At 40.8% G+C, this 20402-nt stretch overlaps 1 protein-coding gene across 7 annotated transcripts in view; it reads left to right on the top strand.

Annotated features, from left to right (window-relative positions):
* Nucleotides 1-20402, top strand: part of MAP3K13 (mitogen-activated protein kinase kinase kinase 13) — a 43084-nt gene that overhangs the window by 9541 nt on the left and 13141 nt on the right. For 4 of the 7 annotated variants that reach the window (XM_081006666.1, XM_081006670.1, XM_081006672.1 and 1 more), the window contains 11 exons: nucleotides 3004-3149; nucleotides 4075-4302; nucleotides 12226-12800; nucleotides 14236-14419; nucleotides 15967-16158; nucleotides 16280-16438; nucleotides 16612-16770; nucleotides 17522-17630; nucleotides 18527-18636; nucleotides 19207-19323; nucleotides 19970-20107. In XM_081006666.1, coding sequence (XP_080862792.1) covers nucleotides 12299-12800; nucleotides 14236-14419; nucleotides 15967-16158; nucleotides 16280-16438; nucleotides 16612-16770; nucleotides 17522-17630; nucleotides 18527-18636; nucleotides 19207-19323; nucleotides 19970-20107 — 1670 coding nt within the window. In that variant the 5' untranslated portion in view covers nucleotides 3004-3149; nucleotides 4075-4302; nucleotides 12226-12298. The remainder of the gene's footprint in view (nucleotides 1-3003; nucleotides 3150-4074; nucleotides 4303-12225; nucleotides 12801-14235; nucleotides 14420-15966; nucleotides 16159-16279; nucleotides 16439-16611; nucleotides 16771-17521; nucleotides 17631-18526; nucleotides 18637-19206; nucleotides 19324-19969; nucleotides 20108-20402) is intronic. The other 3 variants (XM_081006668.1, XM_081006669.1, XM_081006667.1) reach the window with 3 other exon arrangements.

The raw sequence follows: 20402 nt of genomic DNA, 5'->3' as shown, positions 1-20402 counted from the left end.
CTTGGGAGCCGGTCTCCCAAGGCTTGCAGAGAGCTGCCTGCACCCCGAAGCACCCCGGAATTTTTTTCTTTATTCCCCCACCCCCCCCCGAACTAGGTGCGCCTTATGGGCCGGTGCACCCTATGGGGCAAAAAATACGGTAATCTTCATTTCCTTAAGGAATGCGTCATTGGTTGCTAACTAAACTCTATGCTAGGCCTGGGTGATGTATCAATACATTGCCCAGGATCAGTTTGGGAACCAGAGTGTGGTTATATACCACCCGGCGGTATGCCTGTCCAAACCCAAGCAAACTATGGCTATGAATTGTGTGGGTAGCATGGTGGAGCCTAACTACTGCAGTACAAGCCCTGAGCAGCGAAAAGAGTGGAAAGCTTTCGCATAAGGAAGTAAAATTCCTGGGCTTACCTTGTGTTCTTTGATCTATCTCTTAAGTGTGTTGAATTCAACCTTTTGAGTACGTAGAGATAAGCCCTTATCAACCAGCAGTTAAAATAACAAACCCTCCCACCTTGCTGAGTTGGACAGAAACTCCCCAAGGCTTCTGGGCTAGAGTAAATGTGTACAAATGTTATACCAGTCAGACTTGATGGGGACAAAGTTTACACACTGAAGAGATCCACTGCAACAAAAGTTTTGCATTGTTTTATGTAGTCCAATGCAGTTTAAAGTGAGTATTTTAAATTAAAATACTGAGTTTTTAACTCAATAGATTTATCTAGAGAGAGATCCATTTCCTGCTAGCAAATGATGCACATTAAAGTAATCTGTAAATACACATAATGACTCCTGTGGAGGGCAGAAGAGGTGAGTGAGTGGGTTTTCCTATTGTCTGCTATGAATGAGAAAAGTGTCTCATGCACTCTGAATTCAATCTGCCATAGCTAGCAATGGGACCATAGTAGAAAGAATAAATATTGGCAGTACAAGCTTTAAATTTTTATTCTCTTGAAAAATTAGCAAATGTTTTATAAAGCTATTGAATTTTTTCTTCCCAGTGGTTGGACATCTGTTTTATAGAACTTTTCAGTCATATTATTTAAGAACATTTATATTTATAATCAGTGCTTTTTTTCTGGGGGGATGCTGGGGTACACATATCCCTAAACATTTTGTGAATCTAAGTTTGGCCTTTTTGAGGAGCAGTATTTCAATATGAGTAGGAAAATGAGAGTATCCCTAAACATTTTTTTTAGAAAAAAACACACTTTTTATAATGAACCATTCCGAAATCCCCCGCATTGTGAATATAATTTTCTTTGTTCAAGATACTTGTATATGATATTCTTATCTCAGTTATATTTTAATTCCTTAGTTCAAATAATAAAATCCTTCATTCCTAATTTAATGTATCTTAACTCTTGCACTTGTTAAGCACACACCTCCCCAACTGGAATAAAAGCAGACTGATTCACCTGTCACCTAATTGTTTCTCTCTCTATATGTCATTGAGTTTCAACTGTCTATACATTTGTTAAACATTTGGATGAGTGGATCAGTTTTTGTTTGAGCACAATTTACTATCTTTTAAGAGAAATATTGTATTTGTTGGAAAATACACTATTTTGAGAAGTTTTGATAACATTTTTTTTTTTAAATTTTGTAGTCAGAACTTGGGATTTTACAGACCCAAATATTAAGGATTGCCTAACCACTAGAAAGAAGGTTGCCCTAGGTCTGGAATGTACCTTATCATTCCTGAGTTGCAGCATTCCTCTGATGTCAAATACAGTGGTACCTTGGGTTACAAACACTTCGGGTTACAAACGCTTCGGGTTACAAACTCCGCTAACCTGGAAGTAGTACCTTGGGTTACAAACTTTGCCCCAGGATGAGAACGGAAATCGTGCGGTGGTGGCAGCGAGAGGTCCCATTAGTGAAAGCGTGCCTCAGGTTAAGAACGGTTTCAGGTTAAGAACGGACCTCCGGAACGAATTAAGTTCGTAACCCAAGGTACCACTGTAGAGTCCTACATGTTTTGATTTTGTCATGACAGTTGATAAGTTCATTGATAGAGCCTAAAGCAGGAGTCATGTTTTGAAGAATGCCCTAGATTGGTAAAATACAAGAAGAAGTTAGTGTGTACTGATGGACCTCTCTATAAATTGACCTGGGTGTCTCCAGAGGCGATGGCAGAGCTGAAACCTGACACTGCATTTTCAAGAATCTGATTATGATTTGGTTCACATGTAATGTAGACCTAAACCATGAGTTAGCACAAGCACACAGGCTCCCCAAAGGCAGATTCTGGTTGCTTTGCTTCTCCTTTGTCCCTGCTTTTGCAATACTGTGAGCTAAGCAATGATTTCATGTAGCATATTGCCAGAACCCAGGCTTATACTTTTTGTGCTCCAGATAAACCATGAAGCAGCAAAGCAGCCACAGTCTCCTCTCTGGGAACTTTCATGTTCCTACTAAGTCATGGTTTGGCTTAGCATCACATGCAAACTGGGACTATAAGTTCTTAATTCAAAATATGGTGATGGTTTGGGAGTCATAAAGATACTGGTTCAGTTCAGATGTAATACTAATTGTTTGGTGTTTCATGAGCAAGCCTTAGGCTTGTGTATCCCCTTTTCTTGCCCTTTCCTTCTTCTGTACACACTATGTATACACTATTTTTGACAGAACTAGGAAGTACTGGAAGGAATTTGAGGGAGGAGGGAGTGTATGATCCCAAGTTTTGTTGTGTGGTTCCAAAATATGGCTTGGAATTATGGTTGAATAGAGCCAGTGAGACACTGAGCTTGTACAGTTCACATAGCTGCATGAGGACAGGTTTTTTAAAAATATATTTACTAGTTTACAGTATATAGAATCTTATATAATGTAAACATCATAGTTATATTTTGTTGAATTTCATATTGTTGTATTTAGGGAATCCCTTGGATTCAGTTCTCTTTGGAGGACCATGTGAAAAGTATATGCAGAGCCTGGTGCAATTCAAGCCAAAACGTTCTTTTAAAAAATCTTATTAGTCTTGTTTTATTTGGCTATTTTCAGATAGAAGAATCCAGTGTTGGAATGTCTTACTCTTGCTCTTTGAAGCTGCACTGAGTGTCAGCTTGGTTTATCTACCTTGAAGAGCAAATCAATGCACAGCTTGAAGAGAGGGCATGGGATGTTGCCGTGCCTGGAACAATGATCAGGTACCAGAATGAACCTTAGATTTAGAACGGAAAGAATATTAATAGGTGAGAATTACAGTAGCTTACTTTTTCAACATACACCATGTGAAATGTTAGGGTCTGTACCAGCATAACTCTACAATTCTGGAGGAAAGGTGGGATATACCAGTAAATAAAAATAACAGTAACAACCAATTTCATACAGTTCTTTAAATTGCACCTAACACTTCAAATTTTGTTCTCCTTTGGGAGGAACCGCCATTTTCAAAACAAAGTTCTAGGTTTCTCTATATTTATTGTTTACTGTGTTCCCTTTATTATGCATACAATCCTATATTATTTTCCTTTTATATACTCCTCAAATCTGGGTATAATGTTTAGTTATTAACTTGGGATTGGATACAGACTTAGTTATGCTTAGAGTAGCTCCCCTTGAAACCAATGAGGTTTGTTACGCTAACTTAAATCCCATTGATTTCAGTGGGCCTTCTCTAAGCACGATTAAGTCTGGATCCGGTGTATGCTTGAAGTAATGTAGGTCTCTGGTTAATAAATGTACTAGTTTCCTATAGCAGATATCAGATATTTGATAGGTTTGTCATGCAAGATCTATTCGGATGGCTGGCTTTGCTGTGATATTGTTATGCACTCATCATATAATGAAGGGAGAGAGCTTTTCTGTTCTGCAGCTTTTCTACATGCTGTTCTAATATTCACCTCACGTATCAGCATTGTTTTCATTATCATCCGGTCCCACTTGCCCCACACCCCTCCCAGCTGGCAGGGTCTGTATCATAACCCTTTGATGCTGTGTCGCAGGGGTTTGATTGGTAGCATCTGCCTGCTCTGTGATGAGATTCCTCTGAAGAAAGGCAGGCTGTTGTTGCCTGATTCTGATTGGCTGTCCCACCTGACTCTCCTCTTCTCTTCCCCCCTCCTTTTTCAGAGCACACCACAGCAGGCTGTATTCTGAAACCTAAAACAGCCCCGTATACATCCATTCATGAATCTGTGACGTCAGTAGTGTCTGTGTTCTCCTTTGCAGCGGGGTTGCAGGATTGTGTGGGTGGAATTTCCTTGCTGTATTTTGCAGATCAGGTTTGGGTTTCGTTTTTCTGCCGTCCACATCATAACGCATGAAAATGGAGCAGGATTGTAGAAATTACTCACCACCGTAAGTATATTAACAAAATCTGTCTTCCTTCAAGGGGCTGCGTTTGCAAAATGACCGATGTTACCTTCCTGCCATTTATTTCAGAGGAGCAGATGGATGGTGCATTTGGGGTGTGAGTGGACTGGAAAAAATGCTGAAAGAGACCATATTAAAGCCAAGAATATTTCTGTTTCTGCCCATTTACTTCTTTGTAGAGCAAACATAGACATGTTTCATTTGCTGTTCTGGAGGTTGTTCTGGAGGTTGTGTAATGGTCCTTCCCTCTTTTTAAAATGGGAGAGAATGCATTTCTGTGGCTGTCTGAAAAAGCAGAGATCGCAAATAGCAAGGGAGAAAATTGCAACTGATCTTAAAACAGGAGACTTCTCCCTCTTCCCACGTCCTTGTGAAAATGTAATCTTCAATGGTGGTGCAGCTTTTTAATAAAACTTAAGATGTTTGTCAATATATTTTGACTGGATTTGGGAACAATTTAGGTATTAAGGAGAAGTTTAATGATTAAATCCTTCCGTAGAAATAAAAATGGCTTCTTTTAACATAAAAAAAAAATAGGTATAAAGTCCCAATGATTTACTGTTTACTGAGATTATCCTTGCTGAGGTTTGATTGTCCTGCTTGCTAGTGAAATCAGTGAGAGTTCATACGGAATGGCAATGTATCTTACCCTTGAATCTTGCCCTTTCAGAAATTGCTGAAAAAAAGAAGTACCAGAAGTGACAAAAACATATTTCAGGCAAATGCCTTGGACCTAATAGTTCTGGCTCCACTTCATTTTTAATGCTCCCATCCTAAGTTACAACATAGTGTTTTCCTGAGTTTGTTGCTGAAATTGGAAATACATGTAAAGCTCTATTTTTGACATTGTGCCTAGAATAAAAGACGAGTGTAACAAAAAAAAAAGGTGAGAGTAACAAAGCAAGAAAAGTAAAAAACAAAAACAAAAAAACCACCCCACAACCCTGGTTTCCATGTTTGGAAAAAAATGCATCTTACCCTTTCTCTTCACTGGGACATCCACTCCCTTGATACCTGGTTGTCTTTGTTACTTACTTCTCTGTTACTTACTCTCTGGGTTCACATGCCTCTATGTTTCAAAGTACAGTTGTGGAAACTGAATGACAAATTTCTATTCTTACACAATTAACTTAAATCCATTCTTAATTGATGGGGGGATCTTTATGCTTATTTATAGGCATTTAATATTACAACAACTGGTTAATAGTAGGGTTTTTTAAATCTGTGGCTATCTTTTCAGATTGTAATAAGGCTAGTGCAGCTTTGATTTGTGGTTTGTATGTTAATTAATTCCAAAAAGTGAAGCTTGGCATCTTGTTAATCTCTTTAGATGGATTATTGACAAAGAGCACTGCATCTCTTCTGTCTCTTGTGGTCAGCAGAGGTCAGGGTTTTCTTTTTTTTGCACTACTTGCTACAGGAAGGGTCAGTTTCCTCCTGTGTGCAGTTAAATAGAATTCCTTAAGTATTAAAGTTCATTTTAATAATTCTCAACTACTCCAGAGAAAGTAACTTCAGAGTGTTTACTCTTTTTCTGATAAATTTCATGTTTATCATCGGAACTGGAAAAAGCATTTAAAATTCTGAGATGTCAGAATATTTTTTTTAAGCCACCAGCCCATTATGGCATACAGAAATTGCTAAGTTCAAATTACAGTTGACCAAATGACTAGGATTTTTCCAACTCTTCTTCCATTGTTTTGCAGATATGCTTTAAGTGAGTTGGTATTAATGACATATTTGACCATGTTTATAAATTTGTAAGATGTAAGGCTTATTTCATCAATTAAAATTAATTTTGTTGTTCAGCTTGTGGTCCCGGTCAAAATACAAAAATTCTGTTGCATCTTTGGAATTCTTAAGGACCAAAGAAACAGTATTTGTCTTAAGGGTGTTCAGAGTGTTACTAAAAGCTTTAAGAAGAGTAAAAAATAAATTAATAAAATTTTCTGCCTTCAAAAAATCCAGCAACTGTACATGTGGAAATAGGGTACTATTCTATAATTTATTTTAATAGCAATTTTGGGGAGTAGGGGGCCAAGTGCCCATCAGTTTGGAATCAAAATGGTGCCACTCCAAAAGGAAGGTTGTTGTAGTTCGTACTTGGTAGAGTTGCCCCCATAAGTATATAAGCTTGTAAATTAAAAGGCAAAACAAAGAAAACAAAAACAACAGCCTGATAAGTTTCACGTGGGTGGGTGGGGGACTGATAGGAGGGAGGGAAGATAAGGAAATTAGACTGCTTATGCCTTTAACAGATTATACTTACTTTCCCTGGAGTTGGGGTGGGGGGGTAATACACATTATGAGGTTAAATTCCCCTTTCCTATTCCATAGACTGTCTCTTACTACCCATAGCACCTAACGTATAGAATGCTCAGGTTCAGGGCTGATGTGTCCAAACCTGAGCCCTCTCACATGATAGGAATATAGGAAGCTGCCTTATACCAAGCCCATCTAGCCTAATATTACAGTGGTACCTCAGGTTAAGTACTAAATTCGTTCCGGAGGTCTGTACTTAACCGGAAACTGTTCTTAACCTGAAGCACCACTTTAGCTAATGGGGCCTCCTGCTGCTGCCGTGCTGCCGGAGCCCAATTTCTGTTCTCATCCTGAAGCAAAGTTCTTAACCTGAAGCACTATTTCTGTGTTAGCGGAGTCTGACCTGTAACCTGAAGCGTATGTAACCTGAGGTACCACTGTATATTGCTGTGAGTGGCAGGCAACTCTCCCAAGATTTCAGGAAGAGGCCTTTCACACCACCTGCTACTTGATCGTTTTGGCACTACAGGGGTAGGCATCAGGGTTGGGATAGAAAAAAGTGTCCTTTTTAAAGGCAATGAGAATGGATGAATAAGTGCATGTATAAATGCCTTTCCGAAGGAGGAGAATGACTTCAGACAGTATTTTACTATGGCAGGCATCTATTTTCCATACTGTTGTGTGGATTGTTATTTGATGATGGTATGTGTGGTAGTGAGGAGAAGATGATTGCTTGATGGTTCTGCCTTGGCATCAAAGAATAGGTGTTTGTATGTGTGTGTATCCTCCATGTCTAGGAATTCCCACCTGGGGTAGGGTAGACTACAGTACCATACCCTCCAACATTTCTCTGATGAAAGTAGGGACACCCCATTCCATAATGATAATTCTACTATTTATACCCCACACATCTTACTGAGTTGCACCAGCCACTCTGAGCAGCTTTCAATATCTATAGAAACAGAATTAAACATTTCAAACTTCCCTATATAGGATTGCCTTCAGACGGCTTGGGGGTCGGATAACTCCATACCCTCCAACATTTCTCCAATGAAAATAGAGACAGCTTAAGGAAAAGTGGGACATTCCAGGATCAAATCAGAAACCAGGACAGCTTCTCTAAATCAGGGATGTTCTTGGAAAATAGGGACACTTGGAGGGTCTGCTGTAAATATATATCTCCATATTAGGGCTGGGCGATACATAGTTTTCAACATTGTGATATATTATCCACTAAACATTGTGCTATACTGATATATCACTATGTTTGAAATAAGGATGTAACTATGTAGAGGTGAATGGGGTAATGTCCTAGCAACTTCTACTACTTAGGGGTCTGAAACTGATACATTTTTACTTACTTTTAAGTATTTTACTTACCTTTAAGTATTGATACAACTGATATTTTATAGTACAGAGCAACAGGGGCAGAAGAGATGACCGGCTTCACAGTTCTTCCCATATCATGATTTTTTACATAACACACACACACACACACACACACACACACAGTGATTCGCGATATATTGCCATACTAATTATTATGAAACTGTTATCATGGTGTGAACTTCAGTCCATCGTCCAGCTCTATTCCATATCTCATGTATTTATGGTATTTATAACAAAATTCTAAATAAAAGAAACCCAAAAGGTTGTATCCAGTTGTTGCCCTGTTATAAAGGCTTTTGTTCTGGTGAGAGATGTCGACTATTGGAGGAGGAGGGAAAAGCAATATGTTGCTGATTTCTCCCTCTTTCTTGCAGTCCCCAGTGCCCCCTGAAAATCTGTTCTGGACAGTCCACCAACCCTCATAACAGATTTTCAGGGGGTCCTGAGGGCTGCAGTGTAAAAGGTACTGGCAAGAACTTCCTTCAGTCCTCTGTTAGTGGGTGTCTCTCTCTGGAGAAACAGCGCTAGGAGGACGATTGTCAAATAGGGAACTGGCATCAAATGGGTTTGATGTCAGTTGGCTAGCCAGGCTCTTAAGCAATAGTTCGATCCTCAATTAAGATTATTGTCAGTAAACCACATTAAACCACAGTCCTCCATTTGGGAAAAATTCAGAAACTGGGTTTAATTTAACCAGGTCTGCCACACTTTCAGAAAGGAGAATCCCAAAATATCCTATGTGTTCTATTCGGAAAGAGTTCTGTTTAGGAGGTACCGTATTTTTCGCTCCATAGGACGCACTTTTTCCCCTCCAAAAATGAAGGGGAAATGTGTGTGCGTCCTATGGAGCGAATGCAGGCTTTCGCTGAAGCCTGGAGAGCGAGAGGCATCGGTGCGCACCGACCCCTCTCGCTCTCCAGGCTTCAGGAAGCTATCCGCAAGCCTTGCAAGCCCGGTGGGAGTTCCCGCGGGCTCACAAGGCTTGCAGGCAGCAGCCTGCAGCCCCGGCGAGTGTCCGCAAGCCTTGCGCGCCCGGCAGGAGGTCCCGCCGAGCGCGAGAGGCTTGGGGCAGCAGCCTGTCGCCCGAAGCACGGGGAGCCCTCCGGAGGGCTCCCCGTGCTTCGGGCGAGTGTCTGCAAGCCTTGCGCGCCCGGCAGGAGGTCCCGCCGAGCGCGCAAGGCTTGGGGCGGCAGCCTGTCGCCCGAAGCACGGGGAGCCCTCCGGAGGGCTCCCCGTGCTTCGGGCGAGTGTCTGCAAGCCTTGCGCGCCCGGCAGGAGGTCCCGCCGAGCGCGCGAGGCTTGGGGCGGCAGCTTGTCGCCCGAAGCACGGGGAGCCCTCCGGAGGGCTCCCCGTGCTTCGGGCGAGTGTCTGCAAGCCTTGCGCGCCCAGCAGGAGGTCCCGCCGAGCGCGCGAGGCTTCGGGCGGCAGCTTGTCGCCCGAAGCACGGGGAGCCCTCCGGAGGGCTCCCCGTGCTTCGGGCGAGTGTCTGCAAGCCTCGCGCGCCCGGCAGGAGGTCCCGCCGAGCGCGCGAGGCTTGGGGCGGCAGCCTGTCGCCCGAAGCACGGGGAGCCCTCCGGAGGGCTCCCCGTGCTTCGGGCGAGTGTCTGCAAGCCTCGCGCGCCCGGTGGGAGGTCCCGCTGAGTGCGCGAGGCTTGGGGCGGTAGCCTGCAGCCCGAAGCACGCGAGGCTTGGGGCGGCAGCCGCGGCGGGGGGGGGGGATAATTTTTTTTATTCATTTCCCCCCCCCCAAAAAAAACGAGGTGCGTCCTATGGGCCGGTGCGTCCTATAGAACGAAAAATACGGTAGTTTGTGGTGAATAGGTTTTGATGGGTGACTTTCACATGCATTTTTTGTCAAAAAATTAAAGCTAAGGGCATGCTAAAAAATTACTTGACTCTCTTCCCCCCATTCCCCAACTCAACTATGAAATTTAAAAGAAATAAGTTTTTTTGTCATACTCTGTAAGCTGTATGACAAATATGCTATCATACTCTGTAAGCTGTATGACAAATAGGCTACTAGAATAAAATGTATAGTGTATATAAATGGAAGGCATGTAAAAAGAGGTATTCTGAGTAGCTTCTGCCAGGAACTTTTATTGGTTTCATATCTTACTGTGACAACACTAGGAGCTGAGGAGAGCTCTTTCTGCCTGCATAATGGTTATATAGAGAATGCAAAGTGGACCCCTTCAGATTAATGAAACAGAAACAGATTAATGAAATGTGTGATAGTGGATTCTCATTTTCATACTATAACTTGTAGTGTAAATATCAGTTCAGTGATATTTCTATAATAATAATGAATGTGCATTTCCTTTTCTAACTTAACTTTAAAAAATACTGTGTTTGATATTACCAGAAGTCATTATGCAACCTTATTTATTTTGTGTGACACTAGATTATGCAATCTAGAGCCACTGGACTGTGAACATGAAAATGCTCTGAATGGAAACAATGCTAAAAATATCTTTTATATCACATGGGAAGATCATACATATAAAATGTATTGTTTACAGAATAAAGGCAACATTTTCTTGGGCAATTGAAACTGAGCTTTTATTTATGTGAAGAACAGCTTATCTGAGACATATTTTTTCAGACTGGGGGAGCAGAATTCAATTCTGTCTGTCAATTCATGTACAGATACAGTATGTAATTAGCTTTGGTTTCTCCAATGCCAGAACAAAGATGTAAACATTTCTTCTTCTTGCTTGACAGAATTACAAAATAAAAGTTGTATCTGCAAAAGGGGGGCTCCCAGAAACATAATAGTGGAACATAACATGACAAATTAGAGCAGGAAAGGCACTTATAGATGTGCTCTCAGTGGTGGTTCAGCTCCAGGTTGTGAAACTCTTCTGTCTTCCAAAGTTTGCATATTCCAGACATGCTTTAAGAGCTTTTTCCAGGGATGTAAAGTTGATTTCAGCAGTTGTATCTTGAAGACTCTTTTAAAATGTATATTTTTAACATATCTTAACTTTTTTTTTAAAAAAATTGTTACCTCCAGGTTTATATAGATAAGTGCATAAGGCATATAAGATTTCTATCCCTTGTTTTGAATATAAATCACAAACAGCTGCTATAGATGCAACCAGTTTGTAAGGGTGTTACATAATATAGAAAGACAGTTATAGTATAACAATACCGTATAGTAAAGCATAATTGGAGGAACTGGATTGTTCATATTCTAGTAAACGCAAGTCTCCTGTAAGATCAGCTTACTCAAGTCCAGCTTTTTCTCCACTGTTAGTTTCAGCCTGCTTATATATAGCTGTCGGTTCTCCTTCAGTTCAGCCTGTCTTGTCTTAAGGAACGACTGTGTTCGATGTTAGACTATTCTAAGCTGGGACTAACAACCCAGTAATAGTAAAACAGATAGTTGAACAGAAGATCATTCCTATGTACCTCAGTAATTCACTTTTGTCAGTAATATTTACCTTTAAATGGGTGAAGTTCACACTTGTCCTTGCAATAATGCCTGAGTAAGTCCAAACTCATAGTATCAAATGGTAGCCCAATAGAAATTACCTATTTATAAAACAGGTGTGGGGAACCTTTGACCCTCCAGTTATTGCTGAACTATAACTCCCACTACCCCGGCTATTGGCTGTGCTTGCTGGTGGGAGTTGTATCTCAGCAACATCTGGGGTGATTGGGTGTCCAAGGCTCCCCACACCTTATATAGAGAGATACAACACAACGTACCATAGTTTCCCCCTAAATGCACACTTATTAAAAATTTGCGTTACAGTTGGGCACAATTGTTTTGAATGGCTATTATGATAACAAATCCATTTACAAAGTATATCAGCCTTGTTTAACTTTAATTTTAAATACCTAATTCTATATTAATAAAATTGTTGTTTTACGATGCATGGAATGACCCTATTGCAGCTTGGATTTTCTATGGCAAGCTATGTAAATAGTTCAATAGTTTTGTCACATGAGCCTGTTTGGTTTCGATGTCAGGTGGCTTAATGTGACAGATGGGCAAAGTCCAGCATGCAATATATTGCTGAGAGATACCACAACTGTGGGAAAACAGTTGTAACTTCAAGCAATTGCTACTTTTGTTGTTGTATGAAAAGTTCCTTGGGACAGGATAGCCTTTTTGTTAGGAAATGAATCATTGGGCTTAAACTGAAGAACAAATAGTTGGTTTACATCAGTTTATTGTTCATTTAAAATATTTGTCTCCAAATGTAATCAGATATATGATTCTCATAACCTTTCTGCGGTTCCTTTTTCAGGTGTTGTGGCCACTTTCTACACTGGGAGTGAGCACGGGTGTTTGTTAGAGCAATATCTTTGACTGTCAACTCCATGCACACCCACAGTACAATGACCAGTTCTCAGGAGCCCCTGAGCTGGTCTTCCTCTACGACTGTGATCGCCAAGACCCTCAATGAAGATAAAGATTTCACTAGGATGCATGGAGAACATATACCCAGTAGTCTCCATCCTTCATCTGAGATCATAGAAGACGTACGAGACAAGGGCTTACTTCATAGCAATGCATCAGAGAACATGAGCAGTCCAGTTGCCACAACAGTATTGACCAGTGTAAGTGAGGATTCCAGGGACCAATTTGAAAACAGCGTGCTACAGTTAACGGAACAGGATGAATTGGAAACTACTGTTCATCAGGGCACCAATGATAATATACCTGGAGAGACCAACAATGGAACAGAAGATATCAAGATCCAGTTCAACAGATCAAGTAGTGGAAATGGTGGATTTCTTGAAGGACTCTTTGGTTGTTTGAAGCCTGTATGGAATATTATAGGGAAAGCTTACTCCACTGACTACAAGCTGCAGCAACAAGGTAAACCTAAAAAGTCAAACCATGTATTTTTGTGGCTTTAAAAATGTTCTCAGATATAAAGGAGGGGAAAGTATAGCCTCCAGAGTGTCATAAAATTGCAGTAGCCTCAATCTCATCTATTTGAATTTATGGATCAATGTTTCCTATCTGACTCACCAGTCCTTTTTTTCGAGAAAAATAGGTGCCAGTACTCACCATGAAGTTGTTAACACTAAGTGTCACACTTTTTAACAAAAAGAAAAGAGGTGCCGATACTGTGGACCCTTGAGTACCCCCTGAAAAAAGCACTGCCTCTCACCTTTCAGAATGTCTAAAAATAAGGCAGTCCCGAAACCAAATAGCGATTTCTGCTATTCTTTGTTGCTTCTCGTATTGGGTCATTTATTGGACACCTGGAACAGTGGTGTAGGGTTGGTTGTCGATGCCCAGGGTGGGTGAGCTGGGCAGGCGCCAGCCCTTGCCACTGCCACAACCCCACCCCCACCAGAGCAAAGCGGGGCCGTGCTGAGTCGCCTGCCCACCTGTGCAGGGGGAGATTGACTGATCGACACTGCCCTTGGTGGGCGGAGAGGAGTGCCAGGCTGGGCTGCACTGGGGTTGCTTGCATGGTTTGCGCCCCCACATAAATTGTGCGCCCAGGGCCATGGCCCCCCAGCACCGCCTACACTATGCCCCTGATCTGGGCTATTATTTTTCTACCCTGGGATGGGAGGGGGGATGTGGGGATGACTGCAAGCAAAATCTCTTCCTAGGTGTGGCAAGATCATATTCTTAGTTGCTCTTAATAATCTTTAAAGCAGGGATCCTCAAACCAGATCAAGAAACAAATAGTCTGAGCTCCTTAAAATGTGATTAAAGCAAAACAAATGTGCATTTGTTATGCATGGAAAAGCTGTGCTTGTGGGGCTGATTTGTGGGGAAGAGCTTCATGTACAGTGGGAATGAATACTCAGAGCTTCTTTCATTAAATGAATGGGGCCCCTCCTGTTTGTACAGAGCTGAAGTTGACAATCACTTGTGCTTTCAAATGTTTGGTGCCCCTTGTAGCATCACCCCTGAGCACCAAAGGCAGTTTCAGAGTCAGATATCCCTTACTTTACTGACTTCCTGTCTGGAAGCACTTCCGGTCCAAAGCACCTCTATAAGTAGAACATTTGGGATATTTAGGTTGAAGAGATACAGTGTTTGTCCTTCTATCTCAGTATCTTTATTATGGGAATGCTCACCTAGTTATTTCCTGGGAAGCTTAACAGCTAATGAAAGCACTAGTGCTTTTTTTCCTTTTAAAATACAATATTATCTAGATGTGAGCATTTTGCATGCTAGCAAAGTTCTACAGGGCATCAGACTACAAAGGCACTAACTGGTTGATTACTCGAAGGCTTGACAAAATGTAGCTATAGCAGTCAGAATAACAATGCTTGTTTCTTATCAGATACATGGGAAGTTCCTTTTGAGGAGATTTCTGAACTTCAGTGGTTGGGCAGTGGAGCGCAGGGAGCTGTTTTCTTAGGGAAATTCAGAGCAGAGGAGGTGGCCATCAAGAAAGTGAGAGAACAGAGTGAAACGGATATCAAGCACTTGAGGAAGTTGAAGCATCCCAACATCATTGCTTTCAAGTAGGTCATACTTTGATTATCTTGACTCTACAATAATGGGTTTTTTTTGGACTCATATGCTATATGTCTTCATGTCCTGCTAAACTGTGTTGTGGGTGGCACTGTGGTCTAAACCACTGAGCCTCTTGGGCTCCCAATTGAAAGGTTGGAGGTTTGAATCTGTGCAACGGGGTGAGCTGCCCCAGCTTTTGCCAACCTAGCAGTTCAAAAGCATACCAGTGCAAGTAGATAAATAGGTACCGCTGTGGTGGGAAGGTAAATGGCCTTTCTGTGTGCTCTGGCACTCATTGCAGTGTCCCGTTGTGCCAGAAGCAGTTTAGTCATGCTGGCTACATGACCTGTCTGTGGACAGACACTGGCTCCCTTAGCCTGAAAAACGAGATGAGCGCTGCACCCCATAGTCGCCTTTAACTTAACCGTCAGTGGTCCTTTACCTTTTACGTTTACCTTAAACTGTGTTCAGGTTACAATGGTCTCCTTCTGTCCTCTAAACAGTAGTTCTAGCTGGAAAATCTCAACTTCAAGGTTATTTCTTTAGCCATGCCTGCTGATGGTAAAACAGAATCCTTATATTAATTGACTATCCTCAGATGATCAGATATTGGTGAGTGAACAAGCCGGCAAGTGTCACTTAATAGTTGCTTCCTTTTGTAGTTTCCAAACAAACCAGGATATTAAACCAGCTTTAAACTAAGGCTTCATATCCTTGCTTGTTTGGAAGCCATTAGCCATAGTTTCCCAGTATATAAATGGAAACCGTAGTAAACTGAAACTTCCTGGCTTGTTTCCAGTTCATATGAAGGGAGGAACAAAGTTGCTGTTTATGGATGCATGGTACAGTGGTAACTCTGGTTGCAGACGGGATCCGTTCTGGAGGTCCGTCCGGATCCCTAGGTTTTTGCAACCAGAGAGACCACTTCTGCGCATGTACGTGTGGCAAAAACCCAGAAATATACTTGTGGTTTTGCCGGTTACGTATCCCAAAGTTTACGTAACTGGAGGGATACGTAAGCGGAGGTATGACTGTAGTTGGATAACATGCTTTGTATTCTGTGGAAGCCTGAGTTCTTCCCAATCTATTATTGCAGCAATTTTTAAAATTTTATTTCCCATTCCTTTCTTTGTGAAAACTTTATTGTTATGTGTGGAAAGAGTTTTAATGTGAGTTAATTCAGCAGCATTTCATCCTCCTTATTCTGCCCCAAGACCCTGAATAATAATCAACGCTACCTCATGAAATTCAATTTTAGAATGAAAAAGAATGTTTAGAATGAAATAGCTCTGGGAAGACTTTTAATTATTCCACTTACTATTCTGGTACATATATGACCAATTAATTGGTGGATAAAGTGAAAATAATGTGAATTTATTTGAAGGATAGAATATGAATATGAATAAATTAAAAGAAAGAGTGATTTAGTCTCAAGGTGAGAAGTACTTTTACTGTCCAGGAGAATTAGCAGCACTTTTCATTTTGTTTCACTTGCATGTTCTCATTATTATAAATGTTGTTGTTGTTTTTAATCTATAGTTCTTTTTTATGCCAGGGGCGTTTGTACTCAGGCACCGTGCTACTGTATAATAATGGAGTACTGTGCTCATGGACAGCTGTATGAAGTGTTGCGAGCCGGTAGGAAGGTCACACCTCGCCTGCTTGTGGACTGGTCAACAGGGATTGCTAGTGGAATGAACTATTTACATCTTCATAAAATAATCCATAGAGACCTCAAGTCGCCCAAGTGAGTTGTTAGCATGTGGGGAGTGTAAGACAGAAAATGAGATTTGACCTAAATTGTGGTTGTGAGTTGGAATTACATTCAAACTTTATTCCCCATTTTTCCTTTTTTTTTTTCTTTTCAGTGTATTAGTTACTCACAATGATACAGTAAAAATTTCAGATTTTGGTACTTCTAAAGAACTCAGCGATAAGAGTACAAAAATGTCCTTTGCAGGGACTGTAGCTTGGATGGCGCCAGAGGTGATTCGCAATGAACCTGTCTCTGAAAAGGTGGATATTTGGTGAGTAATGCATTAATAAGTACTTGTCAGTTTCAGTGTTTCCAACAGAACTTCTGAGACAAACTATGTTCTCATGACTTAGCATCACTAGCAGCTTTGCTTTAGAAGATCTGAGCCTTAACCCCCTTGTTATATACAGTTTTCTGATTTTTATCTCTCTCATTTTCTATCAGGTCATTTGGAGTAGTATTGTGGGAGCTTCTCACTGGAGAGATTCCATATAAGGATGTTGACTCCTCAGCTATCATCTGGGGGGTAGGCAGTAATAGCTTGCACCTTCCTGTGCCCTCCACTTGCCCAGATGGATTCAAGATCCTTATGAAGCAAACATGGTAAGGGTTGTTCTGTCCACACCTGTGCCCAGCTGGTATTGTGCACACCCCCCTTCCACCCCCAGTACAAAAACGCCACAGTATGCCCACAAAATGAGAGTGAAGGATGAGATCTCTGTCTGCACTGACTAGCATTAACACTGTGATACTACAGTCTGTTCTTTTGTAAAGCACAGTTTAGAATAATACATTGGCTTGGGGAAAAACAACTTCTTCAAGTGTATGAACTGATACGAATGCATTATGATTGCCGCAGACAGTAAGGTAATAAGTAGAAGCCATGCCTGCAAAGGAAGAATGGGGATACACTTCGAATACGCACCTAATACTTCCTTTGTGACCATAATTCAGCACTTTTTTGAATTTGGTGCCCTTTTCTTTTCCCACCATAATTGTTCCAGTAGCTGGAAAGGAAGGGATGAGAAAGGAGAATAAGTAAAGATGCTTCTGAAATGGATGCGTGGAAAATAACAAAGTGAGAGGATATAGTGTTCATATCTAGCTAATCTTTCTACATTAGTGTTACATTGAGGGTTTGGTTTGCCTTGCCAGATACGGGAGAGGGAATAAGGAAACTGACATTTATGTATTCCTGATTACTGCCTCCTTTGTTTTTCTTTAGGGGGTGGTGGTATTCTAATAGGCAGTGAGAAAGGCCTATTTCAAATGAAACCATCAGTTAAAATATTCCAAATTGTTTCTTAATTATGTTTGGATGGTCTCTCCTGTCTGTTTTTCTTTAATTTGTCAGGCAAAGCAAGCCCCGGAATCGGCCCTCTTTTCGACAGACGCTTATGCACCTTGACATTGCATCTGCTGATGTGTTGGGTACCCCTCAAGAGACTTATTTCAAGTCTCAGGTAAATCTATTTTTTTTTTCTAGCACCAGACTGTATCGTTGGCTTGCCATGTGTTCTTTAATAAGACTTATATGGTAGGAATAGGAAGAGAAAAGCACAGGCATTCATTTATGTTCCCATAATGCACCCCAAAGCTATTTACAATATAATAACATAATTGTAAATAAAAAGCAGTAAATAAAAAGCAACGGCACATACATAAAATTAATTCCATTCCAAGCTAGATACCAGCTGGGATGAAGGTTTTAAAAGGCTTGTTGAAAGAGCAATATATTTGGCCGGCATCTAGAAGATAAAAGAGAAGAATCCTGTGTGATATACAGTAAGACAGAGTTCCAAATGGTAGGTGCTGTCACACAAAAGACCTGATTCCAACATTGTGCAGAATGGACCTCCTGATAGGATGGTGTCTGCAGGGTGCAGATTTTGTTCCAGTGAAGTATTAAAGTAAAGCATTTTACTGAGGTGATCAAGATTTCTACGCTGTATTTTAGTGCAAATCCATAGGAATTGTGGTATGAAATCTAAAGCCAAATAAATAGTTATTATATTTTCTTGAGTATTGCATACTCTCCATGTCGTCTTGGGCCTGAAAAGCAGTTGGCTACAGATTTGAGAAGAAATGAGCTGTTCATAGGTTTGAAATGGCAATCAGTTTTATAGGCTAGGAGAGATTTGCAATACACGTCTGTACTTAATGTTAGAATTTCAGCTAAAAAGATGAGTCCCTGGTCAAGCCTGGTGATCAGATAGCTTTGCAGCCTCCTACTACAAAAGTACTATTGAATAAAGAAGCTTGGGTTTCTTGTTTAATATGTTAAAGTAGTGCAACCCTTTATTGTGCAGTTGTCACTGCCATGAGTTATGCTGTGTATCCATCTAAATTGCTTTGGCAGGCTGAATGGAGAGAAGAAGTGAAGAAGCACTTTGAGAAGATTAAAAGTGAAGGAACTTGCATACACCGGTTAGATGAAGAACTTATTCGTCGCAGAAGAGAAGAACTCAGGTCTGTTGACTTTCAGTGCGTGAGAAGAGCTTTGCTAATTCAGATCAATTAACTATCCTGTTTCCACCAAGAGACTGCCAGATATTTCTGGGAAGAATGCAAACAGGACATTCAGACTGCCTCTGACCCTGGATGTTCTATTTAGCTATCATAGCTAATAGCTGTCAATAGTTTTATCTGTCAGTAATTTGTCTAATTTCTTTTTAAGGAGATAAGCATCCTGTTGCAGGAAATTCCTTATGTTAACTATGCACAGCATAAAGAGATAACATTAGTTTGTTTGTTTGTCCTGAATTTACTGCCAATCTCTTATCCTGGGTGACCCTGAATTATGGGAGAAGGATCTTAACAGAGTTCTCTTTAGTGAGTGCTTCATTCATATCTAAACTCTGATTTTGGTTTTATTACATTCAGATACTTTCATCATTTGCTTATCTTGGAAGTGGTAGATGAGATGTTTAATTGAGAATAATTCTGCATAAGTACATCTATTAAGCTTCCCTTTTGCCTGTACAAATTGTCCCTTACAGGAAAAGCCACTCACCTGTAGCTCTCCTTTCTTTTTCATAGGCATGCCTTGGACATTCGTGAACATTATGAGAGAAAACTGGAGAGAGCCAATAATTTGTACATGGAGCTCAGTGCTATCATGTTACAGCTGGAGGTTCGAGAAAAGGAGCTCATCAAGTACGCTTATCCACATAGATGTACCTTGTAGCCATGCAGATGACATAATTAGAAGCAGGGATTCATAGGTTTTTCGATTGTTCTAGATTAAAAAGAGTGTTCTCTTTGTGTTTCCCTTATAGTGCAAGAGAACAATCACCATTCCTTAGTATTAACTTTTTCCATGGATCTGCTCCAGACACTTCTTTTTCTAATCAAGATTGTGGTGGGGAAAGCTTCTTATTTTAGAACACAACACTTCTATTGCACATCCATGTTTTTTAATCTTGATATGAAACACAACCAGCACTTATGGTTGCATTAGTTGTTGCCTAGATCAGCATACTCCAACCTCTTCAGATGCAGACCTACCTTTAACCTAAACACACCAATTTTGTTTACCATATTTTTTTTGGGTGGTAGTGCTGCTGTTATTGCTTCCTTTAGATCAAGCTCTACCTAGTATTGGGTCCCATCTCCCCAGTTTAAGACAGTGGCCTAGAGAATAACTAGGTTTCTCCCCAAAAATGCTGACATGAGCACTTGCGTGGACAACAGTTTGTAATATTAATTTATTATTCTTTTGACTTGGGGAAATTGCAAATATTCTTAAAAAATTCATTTTATAATGAAAAGATTACAAATTTCATTTTTAATCCATGTGCAGGCGGGAGCAAGCTGTGGAAAAGAAATATCCTGGGACTTACAAGCGTCACCCAGTCCGACCAATAATCCATGCCAATGCAATGGAAAAATTGATGAAGAGGAGAGGAGTCTCGCACAAGCCTGGAGGCCAGACTAAACGGTGAGCCAAATAACAAAAACATGTTCAAAGGCTTTTCACAATGATGTGCATATATCTACAAAATGAGGAAGCCACATCTGCTAGGGTCAGCATCCATTATTGCACAAAATGACTGATTATTCAAGTGGCACTGACAAATCTTCTGGTGTGTAGCATCCTTGAATTAGACATTAATCTATAAGATGGGATATGTGTGTCCTTGATAATGATCACCAATAACATGGATGTTTTAGTAATGTAGAGCAGATGCAATTTAAGAGCGGAATGTTGGACCAAACAGTTTTATCGGTGGTCA

The sequence above is a fragment of the Podarcis pityusensis genome (genome assembly GCF_964106645.2).
Source record: "Podarcis pityusensis genome assembly, chromosome: 5".
NCBI lineage: Eukaryota > Metazoa > Chordata > Lepidosauria > Squamata > Lacertidae > Podarcis > Podarcis pityusensis.
The sequence above is the reverse complement of the archived record's forward strand: the minus strand, read 5'-3'. Positions and strand labels throughout refer to the sequence as shown.